The 20611-nt window shown below is 34.4% G+C and overlaps 1 protein-coding gene across 11 annotated transcripts in view; it reads right to left on the reverse strand.

The window, feature by feature from the left end:
- WDFY3 (WD repeat and FYVE domain containing 3) overlaps nucleotides 1–20611 on the reverse strand; it is a 308566-nt gene that overhangs the window by 142027 nt on the left and 145928 nt on the right. For all 11 annotated transcript variants that reach the window (XM_073017468.1, XM_007999124.3, XM_007999126.3 and 8 more), the window contains 5 exons: nucleotides 18553–18739; nucleotides 16357–16523; nucleotides 8610–9077; nucleotides 7619–7720; nucleotides 4643–4836 (listed from right to left, as the gene is read on the reverse strand). In XM_073017468.1, coding sequence (XP_072873569.1) covers nucleotides 4643–4836; nucleotides 7619–7720; nucleotides 8610–9077; nucleotides 16357–16523; nucleotides 18553–18739 — 1118 coding nt within the window. The remainder of the gene's footprint in view (nucleotides 1–4642; nucleotides 4837–7618; nucleotides 7721–8609; nucleotides 9078–16356; nucleotides 16524–18552; nucleotides 18740–20611) is intronic.

A 20611-nucleotide genomic window follows, 5' to 3' on the forward strand; every position in this document is an offset into this window, starting at 1 on the left:
TACAAAATGCTATCACTGGTTAGAATTATGACTGAGGTTAGAAAAACTGCTGCTTATGAATCTTTAGTCCAATAATTTATATTATGTACTTCTGGACAGGCCCACCTCCTACTTCCTCAAAATTGGTATCTGTTGGCGCTCTGACATTATCCCAGCACAACCTCAGTATTTGAAAAATTTCAAATACCATGAATAATGTAACTTCCCACTTACATCAATAAATGATGATGAGTAGCAAACACTAAAGTTGCAATGAGATCTGGAGGCTGCTTGGTTAATAAGACAAAATCAGCTATATATTATTTATATTTGCATAAATACAATTCATACAATTCAAATTTGTGCATCAGGAGAATTTCCGTGACATGTCATAGAATGTCAGGTTTGTGTGTAAATAATTACAAATTAAATTACATAGGTTTGTGGTATATGTCAGTTGAATGGAGGAACTAAAAGGCAATTCTGAATGAAATAAAAATGGAAATTGAAACTGAGAACCCAAATTTTCCCTACTGGCACACAACACTACTTTATCCCTTCAAAGCAGAATGCCAGAGCTAGCTCATACCGGCTCTCAAGAGTTCAAGTAACGTATTTTCAGGAATTTTGTAAGTCAGTTGTTAAACATACAATCATAATTTAAAATTAAGTAATAAATTTACAACTAAATATTTTAAAGAAAAAAGTAATACTCAAAACTCATCAGTTTCTAATTATTTTCTGAGTTTTACTATTATCTATGCTTTTGCATATCTGCATGAGGAAATGCTATATAATGGTGTACTACTGTGCATCTCTTTCCAGTCTACATTCAGTGGCACATTAGTTGATTGAATAGGCCACAATGCTAGTATTTATACCCTGGAAATCAGTAAATGCAAAATATCACGACCCTCTCCTGCCCTCTTCCAGCCTGAGAATCAGTTACTAACATTAATTAACCAGAGTACTGCCTCAAAATTACGGGTCAGTCAACTACTTCTTGTTGGCTTACCAATATTTAAAAAATCCAATTAATAAGGTACCAAAAGAGGAGAAAATGGTATGTTAAAAAAAGTTGGCAACCTTAGCATCTTTTGACACCATCTATATTCTCCTAACAATTCCTTTAAATACAAAATGTTCTTCAAATATTGACATTCATGTGGATATCCTTTTTGTCTAAGAGAAAAATTGTGGTGAGATTAATCTTGCTTTTAAGATGCATATTCAAAATTGTCATTATACACCATCAAAACATGATGAAATATATAACAGCATAAAGAAAGAAATGCTATTTTTTCATTACCAATGAAGCATTTAATTGAATAAAAGTAAAAGAAAATAGAAGTAATAACTCCTGTAATGTCTGTGGCTGAAATGGGCATGTAGGAAACTAGTATATGCCACCCCAAAATATGCCACTTTGGCATAAGGATTATTTTCAGTTGAAGGCAACTGAGAAGAAGTAGATATAAGAAAACTCTCTGCCATTCCCTATTTGATGAAGTCAGACCCTTCTCAGCCTGGAGACAACAAATAAATGCACAAAACAAACTACAAACTATTCTTTATCTACCATTTATTTGCCTTCCCACAATTAGATATCCCTAGAGTCCTTTCTCTTTATGTCATCATTTCTCTAAAAATGTACTGTTCTTTGTGGAGAATGCTACGCAGTGGTCCCCCTTCTCTGCAGTTTTGCTTTCCTTCATTTTAGTTACCTGTGCTCAAACTTGGCCTGAAAATATTGAATGAAAACAACAATTCAAAAGTCTTAAATTGTGTATCGTTCAGAGTAACACGATGAAATCTCACACTGCCCCACACCACTGTGACTCATCCCCGTGTCCAGTGTACATATGCTGTATAAGCCACCTGCCCGTTAGTCACTGAGTATAGTCTCGGTTATCAGAGCAACTGTGGAGGTTTCCCAGTGCTTGTGTTCAAGTAACCCTTATTGTACTTAATAGTGGCACCAAAGCACAAGAGTAGGGACACTGGCATATTGTTATAATTATTCTATCTTATTATTGGTTATTGTTGTTAATCTGTTACTGTGCCTAATTTATAAATTAGACATTATCACAGGTATAAACATAGTATATATAGGGTTCCATACTATCTGCAGTTTCAGACATTTCTGGGGGTCTTGGAACGTATTTCCCTGAAGATATGGGGGGACTACCATATAAAATGGAGTTCTAAGCCACCTCTTTGAGAATTAGTCATCTTTCCCTGGTTGTCTCCTATGCACATATGAGGTACACATGTTAATAAACTTCTGCTTATTTTTCTCTTGTTAATTTGTCTTTTGTAACACCAGTCTGTCCTAGCTAAGAACTCAGCAGGTAGAGGAAAAATAATGTTTTCCTCATCCACAGGTGAGAGTACTAGTAGAAGTCGTCAGAGGAGAGGGAGATCGGGTCACAAGGGCCTTGGAAGCAAGCAAGGTTAAACACACTGGTTTGTCTGTTATTATTTTAATGTCATTTTAGACTTAAAGAAAAACTGCATAATCAGTTGAAAGAATTCACAGATATCCTTCATTCGGATTCTTGAAAAATTACCATATTACTTAATTTCTCTCTCTGCACTTCCCTTTTCCCCTAAAAGCTTCAGTGTGTTTTTCAAAAAATAGAATTCTCTTACTACTCACAGTACAATGCTCAAAATCAGAAAATTAACATTGAAATAATGCAATTATTTTACCTACAGACCTTGTGTTTTTTCCAAATTCCAATAATATTCTCCATAACAAAGGAAAATTCAAGTTCATGTACTACATTCAGTAGTCACTTCAACCTCTTTACTTTTTGGAACAGTTCCTAAGTCATTTTTCATTTCATTTTTTTTTAAGAGTTTAGGCCAGTTATTTCATAGAATGTTCTCCTATTAGGATTTATCTGATGTTTTCTAATAACCAGATTCATATTATATACTTTTGGGAGGAAAAACTACAAAAATGAGCTGAATTTTTCTATGTGCTTCATATCAGGAGGTGTATGCTGTTCATTTGTCCATCACTGGCAAAGTTAATGCTGATCATTTAGTTAAAATAGGGTCCACCGTAAAGCTAATATTTTAGCACTCGAAATTAAGAAATATCTTTTGAGGACACAATTTAAGACTACGCAAAAATCCTTTCATTTCTAAAACTTTCATCTACTGTCTTTAGTAGCCAGTGATGAATTTTACCTGAACCAATTATTACGATGATAGTTCATAAATGGTGATTTTCTTTGACTTTTGACTATAAGAGCTTTTCCTTTTCTCTCATTTATTTGTTTGATTGTACTTACTTAATTGCTTATTTTCTTTGATCTCTTCTTTACTTTTTAAAGGCTAACTGAAATGTTTTAGGCTTATTTTGTTTCTTTCTCTGCCCTAGTCCTGGAATCAAGCATTTCACCAAGGAGGCCTGAATCCTTATAATGGAATATTGTATTTAGAAACCTTGCGTCAATCAATAAATTAAAGAACATAAATTTTAATGGACTTCTCTCACTTTACTCAGATATTATTTAAATACAAGAGCAGGGTTTTAGTCACAAAAAGAGAAGGCTATGTCTCTTTTTATTAAAACAACTATTATTCACAGCACATAAGTTAAAAGCACAGCTTTATAAAGAGACTACATGGGTTCAGATCAAGGCTCCTCTACCTACTAGGCATAGACAACTTGGGAAAATTTTTTAACCAGTCTGTGTTTCAGTTTGTAATATGTAAAGCAGGGACACTAATAGTATTTATTTTTATCATAAGGATTAAATAAGTAGATGCACATAAATGCATACAATAGTACTAATAGAACACAGTCAATAAATGTTAGCTACTATTATATCTGGAACTTGGAATTTTTTAAAATATATCATTTAATATTTAATAGTCTTTACTTTTCCATTACACCTTACTTGCATTACTAAATTCACTTCTAAATGAAAGTGAAACATTTGATTATATTTTGATTCTAAAAATTTCTTACATATCATTTCTTACAGTATCAATGATTTCAGTAATATGAGAGAATGTGAGTGTATAAGTCTGTATAAAACAATGGTGCTGTGGAAATAAAATGGGTATTGAAATCTGGGGGTCAGTTCTACTAACTAAAAGTCACTTATGTAAACAACATACGTTATATATTTATTTAAACTTAAGTTTTCTCATCTGCAAAACAGGGGGCTACTTACTTTACAATATTGTTAAGGAGTAAATGATAAAAGCATATGTAAAACTTCTGGTATATTGTTTGATATCTACTAGGATATCCATTACTTACATACATACATATATGCATGCATGTGTATATAATGTCAAATCTAGCATTTCATTTCACAGATGCGTAACACTGTGAGTTAATTCAATTGAACAGAAAATATATATATTTAGTATTAAGATCCTATACTTCACTAATATTTAATTTAAGAGTTCCAATAAGTCAAGATAATTACTGCAAAGGTTTATCAGCAGTAAGTTAAATATATACTGAAAGACATAAATGACTGGAGTTTTTCCAAATTCCTAATGTGCACAAAGTTGTGAGGTTTTTTAGGTAATTTGGATTTTTTAAATTTCCCTGCCTCTAACTTAAATATACATCATTTTAAAATAACCACAGATTTTAGTAGTAAAAGAGGGGAAACACATTTATCAAACTTACCCTTAAAATATCAGTCTTCAACTGCAATTCCGTTGGTGGGGCTGAATGCATTAGCCCCAGGAGAGTGCCCATGTCATCGTCCCCATTTGGAGAGAGCACCAGCTGCTGGATAGTCATCAGGGCATGCTGCCGGCATTGAGGGTACTTTACTATATTATGTGCACATCTTGCACCTCCAAATTCTCGAAAAATTCCTTGAAGGAAGGAGAAAAAGTCCAATAATGGCTACTTTAAAATATTCTGAGACAAGTCAGATAAATTAACGTTCAATTATTTTTCGTAAAGTAACACAAAATAATGTAAATAAAACCTACCCAATGATTTCACCTTTTAAATTACAATACAAATTTGCACAGCGGGTTGTCAGCAAAGGTATACGCAAATTTTCTCTACATTTTCTTAATGCAAGATTAATGCCGTGATATGTTCACCATGCCCAAGCTCTCAAAATCTAGAATATTCAGAAGTCTCTTAGGTAAACCCCAGGAGACTCTATATTGTAATCAACTTATGTAAAAGGCTTTCAGAGGAACAACAGCCTAAATAAAGGAGATTTAAATGAACATGGCTTCCAAAATAGTAGCAAGAAAGGAATGGAATAAATTATTCCACCATGGGAAAAATTACAAGGGACCAACATGTTTTGTTGCATAGGTAGAGCATAAGAACAAAAAGTGACAAATTCTGTAACAGAAAGCATGTGTCATTGTTATTGCTCCAAAGCCTTTACACAGATTGACTTACTTAATACTCATCCCCTACCATATAGAAGTAAGGCAGTCAAAGTCATACAGCTAGTAAGCAACAGAAAAGGATGTATGCCTACACAGCCCAGCTCTGTAAGCCTGTGATCCTGCTCACAAGTGATACTGTTCTCACATCAAATATTAATATCATCCTCCAGTATTAAAAAAATGGGCCCAGTGATTGAAATGACTAATTAGTATTTCCTCTAAGTAATTCTTCTATCCCTTACATTTTTAGGACATCTTGTTTATATCTCTATTATGGTTTATAACAAACAGTCTTACTATTATTGTTTATATTTGGTCTTTCATGACTATTGGATTTTCTCCTGTGTTTCAATAAATGTTCACTGAAACAGTGTATTCTGCTATAGCAGCCACTGCCCTCTCTGCTTAGTGGCTTTCTATTTGCTAACTTCATAAAAATTGTATGATCATGAAGTCAGTCTAAGCCATGTGCTCGAGATTCAGCACATGGAATTTGTGACAGCCTTTCATTACCTGAAGGCCTATTTAGTTACCTCCCGGTTGTCAGTAAGGACCCACTAGATAATCATAATGGCTAATATTATTTAATACTTAAACTGTGAGTAAAGCACTGTTTTGTGCCTAACATCACAGAGCTAGTAATCTCTTTCCTATTAGGAAGAGAAAAACTGAAAAGAATTGTATGAAAGTGTTTGGCACTTTGGGAGATGTACTAAGTGACTGTTAGTCACACAGAGTAAGCTCTCCAATTGTCCAATCTCTTCCTGTGCAACTTCTAGGTCTACTCAAGGAAAGTTAATTTGCAAAGCAAATTCCTGTTAGTGTATCTTTATTATGTTTCTGAGTACCTCAGTTAACTAAACCTAGTTAGTGGAAATAAGATTATGCATTATGCCATAGACAAAATGTTACTACAGTATCAATTTAAAGTCATCATACTCATTGTTTCAATTACCTGTTAAATTCATTCAAGTCTTGGCATTTGCCAAAGTTATATTAAACTAATTACTTTTATAATTATGTGTCTACATTTTCTTCACTAGATTCTAATTCCCGGGGAGCAAGAACGATCTTACCTTGGCATCTAGGTGTTATTCTAACACCTAGCTAGCATGGTACCTGGGATACACAATATATTTTAAGCATGATGAATGCTGAATTTCTCTGCATTCAGGCAGTCATGCAAGTGCATGGGGTTCATTCATCCCTGGCTTTCCATAACACTTAAAATACAATTCAAGCTCCTTACCATGGCCTAAAAAGCTCCCTATGATTTGCGCCCAGCCTACTAATCTGAACTCATTTTCCCCTCATTATTCCTTTGAAGTTGCACTGACCTTATTACCTGAGAGTTGTTTGATGTTAATTAAAATCTCAAGTAATCTTTTTTAACGTGCAAGAGTGATATTTTATAAATATAGTTGGCCTATCTGTTACTGGCAGGTAGAAAAGGATAAAAGAGAAATTGAGACCAAAATTAAACAAAATATTTAGTAAAGTTAATTAACCTTGGAGAGGTTACGTTTTATTAGAGAATCATTTTTCAGTATTTTCTGAAGGTCGTAACATTATAATACTCTAACTTGTACTAAAAATTTTTTTTTTTTTTTTGAGAGAGAGTCTCACTCTGTCGCCCAGGCTGGAGTGCATCTCAGCTCACTGCAAGCTCCGCCTCCCGGGTTCACGCCATTCTCCTGCCTCAGCCTCCCGAGTAGCTGGGACCACAGGCACCCGCCACCTTGCCCAGCTAGTTTTTTGTATTTTTTAGTAGAGACGGGGTTTCACCGTGTTAGCCAGGATGGTCTCGATCTCCTGACCTCGTGATCCGCCCATCTCGGCCTCCCAAAGTGCTGGGATTACAGGCTTGAGCCACCACGCCCAGCCACTAAAAATATTTTTTAAATCACTGTGTAAAGAAAATATTTTAGAAAAAAATTAAATAGCAACTTACTTGAATAAGAGTGTACCAGTAAAAAATTAGAAGAATACTTTAAACAGAAGACACTATAAAAAGCAATTTAAACATCATTTTGAAATAGTAACAATGTCATATGTTTTGTCATCAAGGTACTCCTAATGGTCAAAAGTAAAGTACTGAATTTTTAGGAACATGACGGGAACCAAACTGAATCAATAGTTTTCTTCTCTTAAGTGACAGGAAGATTTCAGAAGGAAGAATCACCACAGAAGACGTAACCAGTGGTAATCTCCCAAAGTATTTGCTTATAGCTTTTTAAATTACCTGCATTTGTGTTTGATCCTTGAAGAAGCACTGTCAAGGTCTCCATAACCAATAAAGCCAGGTGTTTTTGGTCTTCAACTGAACTATTATTTCTTGAGTCCCCTAAAAAAAGATTCAAAGGTCCAAATTACAAAAGTGATAAGCTTATTTTTTCTTGATTCAGTTTTATTGTAATAATTTCTTTATTTCTTCAGTATTCACTTTTACCCCTAATATGACACATGTAATATAATCTTTAAAATGATGCATGTGTCCAACATTTGCAACAGTAGGCTCAAAATCAACATTAACAGATTTTATTTCAGTATGCTTGCAAGTGGCAGTTATCTAATGAATATTAAAAATGAAAATACAAAGGTTAAATATATCATCTTCACAGAGGGTTTTCCTAATAAAGGATGTCAATAGGAGAATGCTAGATTTTGATTCACCAAAGAGAGAAAAGGTCATGAATAAAGCTACCTATTCAACCTGTATTAATTCACATTTAATACTTATTAACTACCAGATACTATTGTACTTTTATCAGATTTATCAGAGAGGTACCCAATGATAATACATTGTGTATATAACATCATTAAATATACTTATTTTCTCTATACAATAAAAACACGTTGAAGTAACTATACATTTAACTATATTTATTAGTTGTAATTAATAAATCTGATTATTTTCAGAAGCTTTTAAAACTCGCTCTTAGAAGCAGAAGGCAGTAGATACTAGTCATGTGGATCACACAAGTTTTTCCTCCGTTTTTACCTTCCTTTAAACTCTCTCCAATACACTGACATAATTCTAGCTTCCTCCTCCCCAATTCCCTAACAGAGGTTGAACGAACCTGTAAATTTTGGAAAATATAGTTCACTAATGTCACAATAATACACATTAGGAAGTCATTGAATTCAATAACCAAAGAATGGGAACATGAACAAAAAACTCTCTGCTTTGAACCCCTTTTCAAACGAAAATAAAATTACAGACAGTATTTTACCTTGCTCATTTTGTGCCTGAGTTGGATCCTTCAACAGGGCAGCATATTTATGCAAAAGGTTTACCATGACCTCCAAAAGGCCAACCTCCCTGAACACATCTTTAAATATGTAGTCATGTCTTGTAAACTTAAGAAGTGTTTTCATTGCAATAATGCTACAGTGATAAGAAGAGCTAGATTTTAAGAGGATACTGACACTAATAAGTTCTTTACAAGGAATATAATTTAAGCTAAAAACAACAAACTCCAGCATCTCAAAGTATTTGTTTTGTACTTCTGGGAGTTTAGAAATCTTCTCTGCAAACTGTGACAACGTGTGCTGTGACTCTAGGATGAAGTAATTGGCATTGTCAGCCATGTAGATATTTGTGATAGCATCAAGGATGATTTGGGCAAGGAAGCTGGTCTTTGCTTTTAAAAATGCATTCTGAAGAACTGCAAAGGCCTGGATGTTTCTCACACTGTGACCTAAAACAGAGAAGAAAAACGTAAAAGTAGGTACTATGTGATATTTTAATGATGGCAAACTAGTCTGTTTAAACACATCATGAATTATAACATTTATCAATTATTTACTGAGAACATAATCCTGTTTTCACAAAAGGTCTTATTTTTCTTCATCAAGTTCAAATCATTTAATTAAAAATAACACTGATTAAAATTTTAATGCAGTATGATGAATATTTCAATTCATTAATAGTGTATATTGAAAAGTTGGACTGTTTTAGAGGGAATAAAAGCATATTATAAACATCCATGCTTCAGAGTTTGGAAATGTGTGGTAGTGTAGTATTTTATTATCTATGAGATTGATTTTGACTATAAGGACAGCTGTCTCTCAGTTTAAAAAGACTTTGAGGTTTAAGAAGTTACAGGCCTGAGAACATCAATAAAGAAGCAGGAAAATAGGAGGGGAAAAATTTTCCAAATTCCAGTTTTTCTTTATAATTAGAACACTATGATTTTTATAAATTTTAAGCTGGAAGTTTGTTTTGTTTTCTAGCTAAAAGTACAATTTACTCATATAGACATTTGTTAAAGCAGTTTATGGCCAGCTATTCAAACATAACGAATGGAAAAAAAAAAATCTTTATACATGGCTCTGGTGAGGCAATTTAGTGACAATAATTATAAAGAAATTAAGGCAGAAAGTTATACTTGAAGTACATGAAAATAAGCAGCTTGCTTCTAAAAGTAGTCCCCAGAACAATAGCTATTAGGAGTATGTGTCATTTCCAAGTATGACCAAAAAATTAACATAGTGCCTTACAGAATAAGCTGGATTTTAGAAAGAGAATAAACCAGAGAACTACCAAAATTCTTAAATGGAGTAGAAAGAACGCTCAGGGCTGGGGGCAGTAGCTCATGCCAGTAGTCCCAGCACTTTGGGAAGATTGCCTGAGGCCAGGAGTTCTAGACTAGTCTGGCTAACATAGCAAGACCACCTCCATTTCTATAGGAGATTAAAAAAAGAAAATTAGCTGGGGATGGTGGCATGTGCCTGTAGTTCTAGCTACTCGGGAGGCTGAGGCAGGAGGACTGCTTGAGCCCAGGAGTTTGAGGTTGCAGTGAGCTATGATCACACTACTGCACCTCAGCCTGAGTGACAGAAAGCAATCCTGTCTGTAAAACAAACAAACAAACAAAAAAGAACGCTCAGAAATCCTGACTTGGACATTTCTTAAAAACACAGGGAATTTAAAAAATCTCCAGCCTATATATGATTTCAATTTTCTGATTTATTGTTTATAACATATACAGCAAATACCAAAAGTTTATCGTTGTTTCCTGTGTCTATTAGTCTATCTAAGTTTGTTTTTCGGTTACCTACAGAATATAAAAAGTAAAGATGTCTGGAAAAGAATAACTGACATCTCAGCAGCTTTTCAAAAAAAAAATAGTTCACAGGATTATTAATTTGTATGGCAAATCAAAAGACTTAGTATAGCCAAGACTTAGAATAGCCAATGATTCTGAGAAGAACAAAACTGGACAACTTACGTGTCCTGATTTTAGGCTTATTATAAAGCTACAGCAATCAAGACTGTGGTATTAGCTTAAGGATACACACATGGATCAATCAAACAAAATTCAGAAAGTGTCTCAGGGCCGGGCGCGGTGGCTCAAGCCTGTAATCCCAGCACTCTGGGAGGCCGAGGCGGGCGGATCACGAGGTCGGGAGATCGAGTCCATCCTGGCTAACACGGTGAAACCCCGTCTCTACTAAAAAAATACAAAAAACTAGCCGGGCGAGGTGGCGGGCGCCTGTAGTCCCAGCTATTCGGGAGGCTGAGGCAGGAGAATGGCGTAAACCCGGGAGGCGGAGCTTGCAGTGAGCTGAGATCCGGCCACTGCACTCTAGCCCGGGCGACAGAGCGAGACTCCGTCTCAAAAAAAAAAAAAAAAAAAAAAAAGTAGTCATATATGATATTTTCAACAAAAGTCTTGGAACATTCAGATATCCATATTAAAAAAAGAAACCAGTACTTTCTACCCTCTATAATAACAACTTAAAATGTACTATAGACCTTAATTTAAGAGTTAAAATATGAAACACTGGATAAAGAAAAAAAAATAGAAGAAAATATTAGAGATCTTCGTGAATCTGAGTAAAGATTTCTTCTATAGGAGAAAAATAATCACAAAATATTCTTGAAACGAAAAACTGGACTTCATCAAAATTTAAAACTTCCATTTCTCAAAAGATGCATTAAAAAAACCCCAGCAAGTCAAGACGAAGAGAACACACTTCCAAAATACATATTAAGGGGTAAAGAACTTATACAGAATATCTAAAGAACTCTTATAACTCCAATAAAACAACCCTATCAAACAATGGGCACAGAGATCTGAACCAAGGTAGAGAAACAGATGGTGACAAAGCACATAAAAATGTAAAACTTCATTAGTCAATTAGAAAAATGAAAATTAAAATAACAATTAGACATTATTACATACTTAGTAAAAGTCTAAAATTAAAAGGACTAACAATACCAAGTGTTACTGACAACGTCAAGTAACTGGAACTGACATTACTGATGTGAATGCAAAAATGAGACAGCCACTTTAGAAAATACTCTGGCAGTTTCTCATAAAGTTAAACATACATTCACCATATGGTCTAGCACTTTCACTGCTCTGTATTTAGCTAAAAGAAATGAAAACGTATGTCCACAGAAAGATTTGTTTTATATAAATGTCCACTGTTGCTTTATTCCTGATAGTCAAATAAATGTCCATCAACTGGTGAAGAGATACATAAATTGTGGGCTATCCAAACAATGAAGTAATACCCAGCATTAAAAAGGAGCAAACTTCTGACACACGCAATAATATAGGTGATTCTCCAAAGTATTACAATATTCCCCCCATTTTCATGGTTTTATTTTCTGTGGTTTCAGTTACCCATGGTTAATCACAGTCTGAAAATATTACATACAATAGATATTTTAAGAGACAGAGAGCACTCATGCTCTTAAGAGACAGCACACATTTACATAACTTTTATTATTGTATATTACTATAATTTTCATGTTTTATTATTATTGTTAATCTCTTACTGTGACAAATTTATAAATTCAACTTTATCATATGTATGTATGTGGAAGAAAAACAGAATATATATGGTTTGGTATTATCTGTGGTTTCAAGTATTACTGGGGACGTTGGAACACATTCTCCCCAATTAAGAGTTGAGTGATTAGATAGAATCACTTAAAGTTTATCTAAAGAATCCAGATACACAAAAACTATATACTGTATGATTACAGTGTATTAAGTTCTAGAAGGGGCAAAACTAAAACAGACTAGTGGTTGCCAGGGCAAGGGTTAAGGTGGGGAGGGCTGACTCCAAGGAGAACAAGGAAACTTTCTAGAAGGGTGAAAATATTCCACATCATGATTACAGTGGTGATTACACAACCATATCCACTTGTCAAAACTCATCAAATTCAACTCTCAAATGAATAGATTTAATGTACACAAATTATACCTCAATACTGCTAGAAAATATAAAAGACAACCTATTCCACATTCTTTCCATAATGGAATACAGCTATTTCCTTTGATTCTTGCAATAACGCTGAAAGTAGACCATGGGAAACAGAAAATTTTGAGTTATACAGGAAACTCAAAATGATGTAGCTTGACCCATTCACTCTATAGAAGATTATGCCAGTTTTTCTGAAGAAGAAACTGATGTTTAGAAAAGTTAGGTCACTTATGATTACATAAATTCTGACTCTTAGGGCATCACCCTTTCTAGAGAGCCTTACTTTCATAGACATTATGTCACTGGATTCTCTCAATAACCCTGGGAGGTGCTAGGTTATATGACTATTATCCCTGTTATGAATGAGACAAAACCAGGCAATGATATATGTAAAAGATTAATTTTGTTTCATTACAAAATTATACTGTTGTAATTAGCTATTATGCCAATATCAACATCACATTGATAAACCAAATGAAACAACAATAAAGCATAAAATAGGAATTACATTGCTGTGATATTTTTATGTTAATTCATAGAAAGAGTTAACTGCAGAATGGTTAAGCTGGAATCTATAAATTAGAAGTTTTCTGAGAAGCCCCTATTTTTTTCTTTTACTTTATTTATTTATTTTTTATATTTTAAGTTCTAGGGTACATGTGCACAATGTGCAGGTTTGTTACATATGTATACATGTGCCATGTTGGTGTGCTGCACCCATTAATTTGTCATTTGCATTAGGTATATCTCCTAATGCTATCCTTTCCTCCTACCCCCACCCCACGACAGGCCCTGGTGTGTGATGTTCCCCTTCCTGTGTCCAAGTGTTCTCACTGTTCAATTCCCACCTATGAGTGAGAACATGCAGTGTTTGGTTTTCTGTCCTTGTGATACTTTGCTCAGAACGATGGTTTCCAGCTTCATCCATGTCCCTACAAAGGACATGAACTCATCCTTTTTTATGGCTGCATAGTATTCCATGGTGTACATATTTTCTTAATCCAGTCTAACATTGATGGACATTTGGGTTGGTTCCAAATCTTTGCTATTGTGAATAGTGCTGATCAATAAACATATGTGTGCATGTGTCTTCATTGCAGTATGATTTATAATCCTCTGGGTACACACCCAGTAATGGGATGGCTGGGCCAAATGGTATTTCTAGTTCTAGATCCTTGAGGAATCACTACATTGTCTTCCACAATGGTTGAACTAGTTTACAGTCCCACCAACAGTGTAAAAGTGTTCCTATTTCTCCACATCCTCTCCAGCACCTGTTGTTTCCCGACTTTTTATTGATTTTCATTCTAACTGGTGTGAAATGGTATCTCATTGTGGTTTTGATTTGCATGTCTCTGATGGCCAGTGATGATGAGCATTTTTTCATGTTGTCTGTTGGCTACATAAATGTCTTCTTTTGAGAAGCGTCTGTTCATATCCTTCACCCACTTTTTGATGGGGTTGTTTTTTTCTTGTAAGTTTGGTTGAGTTCTTTGTAGATTTTGGATATTAGCCCTTTGTCAGATGAATAGATTGCAAACATTTTTTCCCATTCTGTAGGTTGCCTGTTCACTCTGATGGTAGTTTCTTTTGTTGTGCAGAAGCTCTTTAGTTTAATTAGATCCCATTTGTCAATTTTGGCTTTTGTTGCCATTGCTTTTGGTGTTTTAGTCATGAAGTCCTTGCCCATGCCTATGTCCTGAATGGTATTGCCTAGGTTTTCTTCTAGGGTTTTTATGGTTTTAGGTCTAACATTTAAGTCTCTAATCTACCTTGAATTAATTTCTGTGTAAGGTTTGTAAGGAAGGGATCCAGTTTCAGCTTTCTACACATGGCTAGCCAGTTTTCCAGGCACCATTTATTAAATAGGGAATCCTTTCCCCATTTCTTGTTTTTGTTAAGTTTGTCAAAGATCAGATGGTTGTAGATGTGTGGTATTATTTCTGAGGGCTCTGTTCTGTTCCATTGGTCTATATCTCTGTTTTGGCACCAGTACCATGCTGTTTTGGTTACTGTAGCCTTGTAGTACAGTTTGAAGTCAGGTAGCGTGATGCCTCCAGCTTTGTTCTTTTGGCTTAGGATTGTCTTGGCAATGCGGGCTCTTTTTGGCTCTATATGAACTTAAAAGCAGTTTTTTCCAATTCTGTGAAGAAACTCTTTGGTAGCTTGATGGGGATGGCATTGAATCTAGAAATTACCTTGGGCAGTATGGCCATTTTCACTATATTGATTCTTCCTAGCCATGAGCTTGGAATGTTCTTCTATTTGTTTGTGTCCTCTTTTATTTCGCTGAGCAGTGGTTTGTAGTTCTCCTTGAAGAGGTCTTTTGCTTTTAAGAGAAAGAGGGTCTTGCTCTGTCACCCAGGCTGGAGTGCAGTGGTGTGATGATCGCTCACTGCAGCTTTGAACTCCCGGGCTCAAAAGATCCTCCTGTGTGGCTGGGATTACAGGAGTGAATTGCCACACTATTTTTTTCTTAATAGTAAATAAAATGAAACCTTAAATCACTTAGGGAAACATAGATTTCTCCCTACTTATTGCAGAGACTCATTTAAAAGGTTCTAAACAACTTATGTACTGAGGGTACATCATATCACACTGTTTGATGATGCTATCTCTTTTCATTTATTTAAAGACTGTTGATTTCTATGTCATAACATATATAGATATGTATTATAAATTTAAATAACCAGACATGTTGGTATTTTTTGGCTGGCTAAATTTTATATGGAAATATCAAGATCCTACTGAATACTCAGTAAGTGACAGCCATGTGACTAAAAACTATTAGAGGCCTCCAGGCTCAGGTTACTTTGAAATGATTACTGTGTATTTTTTGAAAAATAAAATACATAATAAAACTAGCTAGCATAATTATGTAATTAAATATTATTAAGATCCAAATGTTTGGAAATCTAGACTATAAAAATTTATCCTCTGACCTGAATGAAATAATGTAACCTCTGTACTTAGATTTTGCTTAGTTTTAAATAAAATATAAGCAGTTATACTTCATGCTGTCCATAGTCAGCCCCTGTATCCATGGGTTCTGCATGTGTGGATTCAATCAATCACAGATGAAAAATATTAAAGAAAAAAAAGGTGTGTGGATGCATCGGTACTGAACATGTACAGACCTTTTTCCTTGTCATTATTTCCTAAACAATACAGTAAAATAAGAACATAGCATTTACATTGTATTTGGTATTGTAAGTAATCTAGAGATTATTTATTTAAAGTATATGGGAAGACACATGTAGGTTATATGCAAATACTATACCATTTTATATCAGGGACTTGAGTGTCTATGGATTTTGGTATCTGTGAGGGGTCCTGGAACCAATCCCCCCCAGATACTGAGGGATGATTGTATATCTTAATAGGTACAGAGATTAGACTGAAAATTGAGTTCTATTCACGTAAAGTAGAAATGCATGAAGTGCCAGCATTCAAAAGAAGCATGTTTTGATTAAATTGTTTGAATGTTAAAAAAGAAATACTGTAATATAAATCTCCTTGTTTGATTTTATGATATTTTTACAATATTATTTTCAGGTATTTGATCTGCTAGATTAAAGATTATTACTTAAGAAATACTTAAACAGACTTAAACCATAAAAAAAAAACAAGCTTTAAGGGAAACAACATATTACTTTTATATATATAACATAAACAAAAAGTAATATACCAAAATAAGAGAAATTAATTCTTTCTCTATTTTTCTCAGTAGCACAGAAGGGAAAAAACAAGACTCACCTTTGCCTGCAGGCTGAGGTACTGCAAATCCAGGCAATAAAAACGGTGCCCCTGTGGTAATACCAGCTGGTTTTAGTTCATTGACACCATATGTTGTTAGGGAAGTTATCAGATTAACCAGATCTTTCAAGGCATCTTTGGATTCTGCCTCTTTTGCTTGCTCCAATCTAGAAAGGTATGATTTAGAAAGTATTTTTTTCTCTTTGGTTGTGTTCTCAGATTTAACACAAAGTATTTTTCAATTTTATATGCAGTAAATAAATATATGAAAGTACTCTGAGAAGTACCAAAAGAACACTGGGGTCATTAGGGAATTATCTTCTAACAATGGCTTTACTGAGAACACAAAATGGGTTGCAACAAATATCTTTTTTTTTTAAATAAAAATAGATTTATTGGGTATTTCCCCTTAAAAGAAGTAATTATTCTCATTAAAATAAACTTGGAGAATGCCAAAAAGTAGGAAAGAAGAAAAAGTATGATTAGCCTCACAAACACAATTAACATTCTTACATATTTCTTAAGTTTATCTTTTTAATACGAAAAGTTTAGTTTTTACAGTATTTATTCTCACACTATATACAGAACGTTGTACCCTATTTTTTTCCTTTACAAGTGCTATATGTGTACTTCCACACGTTAGTGTAAGCTTTCACAGGTAAGCTTTCAGGGGCCATACAGAGCCAACCACACATTTGGGGAGGGAGAGGTCCAACAGCCAGCAGAATACAAAAGCACTAATAAATAAAATCTTGTCTACATTTTGGATTATATCTTTAGGATCAATAAACAAATGAAATTATTGTATCAGATTACCAACATTTTTAAGGCTCTTAATATCTTGTCAACCTACACTTTCAAAGGATGAATCAATTAATACCCCTCTAGCAATGTGAAGTGGTTATTTAATCAACTTCCATATGTATTTATAAATTTGCATATATATACAAAATGATATTCTTAGGGGTTATCTAATATCAACTAGCAGCAACTAGGTTAAATTGATGTTACAAATAAGAAGTTCTGGCCAGGCATGGTGGCTCACACCTATAATCCTGGTGCTTTGGGAGGCTAAGGCAGGAGGACTGCTTGAGGCTAGGAGTTTGGCAGCAGCCTGGGCAACATAGGCTCTACAAAAAAAAATAAAATAAATAAAACAAAATATAGCTGGGTGTAGCTACTTAGGAAACTGAGATAGGAGGATCTCTTGTGTTCAAAATTATAGTGAGCTATGATTATCCCACCGCACTCCAGCCTCGGAACATAATGAGACCCTAGAGGGAGGGAGGGAGGGAGGAAAGGAAGAACGAAGGGAAGGAGAGAGACAAGTAAGTTTACAAAACAGTGGTGTCTTATAATAGATCAAATGATTTAAAAATAATTAATGGCCCAGGAATAGCTGCTGAAAAATGATGAGTATCTTCTTCTTAAGAAAATCTGTAACCAGCCACTTTCTAAGTATGTGCATGAATCATTTGCAATGGAAAAGGGGGTAACACATTTTGAAATTATTAATTTGTTTCATATACACAATCGTAAGGTTTCATCTACATAATTATTCTTGTTATTAAGTACATTAATAAAAAGACTAGAAGTACTATAAAATAAAGAACCAAAAATATAATTAAGAAGAGTTTATACTTTAAGAAGATAATAATTCATCTAAATTCTTCTCCTTCAGCTACTAAAGAGCAGATTTATGCTTCATATCTAACCTCTGACTTCACCATATTTGTGGCCTGCATTTGGCAATTTAACTCTAAATTCACGTTTCCACTCTGTTGGCAGAACAGGAATAAAAAGAAGGGAGTAGGCCAGGTGTGGTGGCTCATGACTGTAATCTCAGAACTTTGGGAGGCCGAAGGATCGCTTGAGGCCAAGAGTTTGAGATCAGCCTGGGCAACATAGCAAGATCCTGTCTCTATAAAAAATGTTTAAAAATTAGCTGGGGTGTGGTGGTACATGCCTGTAGTCCTAGCTACCTGGAAGGATGACGTGGGAGGACCATTTGAGCCCAGGAATACGAAGCTACAGTGAGCTGTGATCACACCAGGAAAAGTAGGGAGTAAAGCCAGGTATACATTAAATAAGTGTTTCATTAACCTGCTTTTCCTATAACACCAAATCACATTGTTTTCTTTGATAAAAAAGACTGAGTAGACATTTAAAATATATTCTTAAATTGTGCAGTCTTACCTAAGCAAGAGATCACAAAGAAAATTATATCCTTGCCATATCCGAAAATCATCCAGAAGTGTTTGGGAAACATCACTGGAATCTTTGAGGAAACAAGAAAGCCCAGCAAACATTTCAACAATTTCTAGGGGAGACAGGTCATCTGATTGCTGCATATTCTGAACACATGTAGATAAACACTCTTTCTCTGTAAGAATAGACAATTAAATAAATATGCATTATTCCTGACAATTGCTTAAAAATTTTTTAATTGTTAACTGTTATTTAATGAAACATTAAATTTTAACATATCTGTAAAATACCATGAGATAAATGTAATACATTCTAAAAGTCAATATAAGAGTCATATGCACTGGGAAAGCACTGCCTCTAGGTAGTAAACAAAGGATAATACAGAAACATGTTGAAAAATACTTGACATGTATATACATGTAATTTTTTCACATATTTTGTTGTTTTATTAAACAAATGGCCACTGCCAAATCATATTTTTGATATTTTATATTGATATAGTAACAAGATGAAAAAAGCAAAAACTATCTTCTAAGTTTAAGAACAAAAATCTAGTAATTAGTTAAAACTTTAAGTTAGGGAGAATATATAGCCTGGCTAACATGGTGAAACCTCGTCTCTACTAAAAATACAAAAATTAGCTGGGTGTGGTTGCACGCGCCTGTAGTCCCAGCTACTCGGGAGGCTGAGGTAGGAGAATCACTTGAACCTGGGAGGCAGAGATTGCAGTGAGTCGAGATCACACCACTGTACTGCACTCCAGCCTGCGTGACAGGGCAAGACTGTCTCAAAAAAATAAAATAAAATAAAACAAAAAAATAAATTAGAAAGACTATAGACAAATGAGATACAGAAATACTTTAGGAAATAAAAGTTTTAAAATTTTATTTGTATATTACTAGTTTAAAACACAGTTATATCTTATGCCTGACTCAGGATTTGTAGCATTTTAAGGAAGACTTTCACTTTCTTATCTTTGGTAATATGTATTTGTATAAAGAAACTTACTGTTACGTAACAAAAGCTAAGATTTAACAGAGGAATGGGAGGAAATACACATTTAATACTGACTCATATATTAGGTACTAGCTTTCATATATATCATTTAGTAAATGTAAGTGAACAAACTGGTGTATTATTTTGAAAGAGTTTCAGGACAATAATATCAGATAGTTCTCAACCTGAGATTTTTCTACTTTATGATGGTGTGAAAGCAACATGTATTCAGTAGAAACTGTACTTTATGTACCCATATAAGCATTGTTTTCCACTTCAGAATAGTATTCAGTAAATTACATGAGATATTTAATACTTTATTATAAAGCTGATTTTGTGTTAGATGATCTTACTCAACTATAGGTTAACAGAAGTGTTCTAGTTACTTTCAGGGTAGGCTAGGCTGTTACGATGTTCAGTAGGTTAAGTATATTAAATGTGTTTTTGACTTACACTATTTTCAAATTATGATAGGTTTACTGGAACATAACCCCATCGTAAATCAAGAAGCATCTGTGTATATACCAAATAAGCAGATTGCTTGAGATGCTAAGGCAATTGTCTCCTATACAGACATTTTAAAAGACAGTTGAATATTACATATACTTTAAACCGACAGTGTCTTCTTATTGCTGATAAAGAATCCACCTAATTCCATCTATGCTGCATAAGACAGATTATTACCTAGCAACTTATGCAATATCTTCAGAAAGACTGGTTATAGGATATCAAAAAAACTTCTTTTTTATTCAGTAAAAGAAGAGAGAAGAATAGGCTGTGACATAGAACTTTCATTACATTATGATTGAATTTACACAACAATGAAATTTTTTTTAACTTTTAGAAATATCCATTGTTGGCCAGGTGTAGTGGCTGACACCTGTAATCCCAGCACTTTGGGAAGCCGATGAGGGTAGATCATGAGGTCAGGAGTTCAAGACCAGCCTGGCCAAGATGGTGAAACCCTGTCCCTACTAAAAATACAAAAATCAGCCGGGTATGGTGGTGTGCACCTGTAATCCCAGCTACTCGGGAGGCTAGGGCAGAGAAT

This window comes from Chlorocebus sabaeus, chromosome 7 (assembly GCF_047675955.1).
Source record: "Chlorocebus sabaeus isolate Y175 chromosome 7, mChlSab1.0.hap1, whole genome shotgun sequence".
Lineage (NCBI taxonomy): Eukaryota > Metazoa > Chordata > Mammalia > Primates > Cercopithecidae > Chlorocebus > Chlorocebus sabaeus.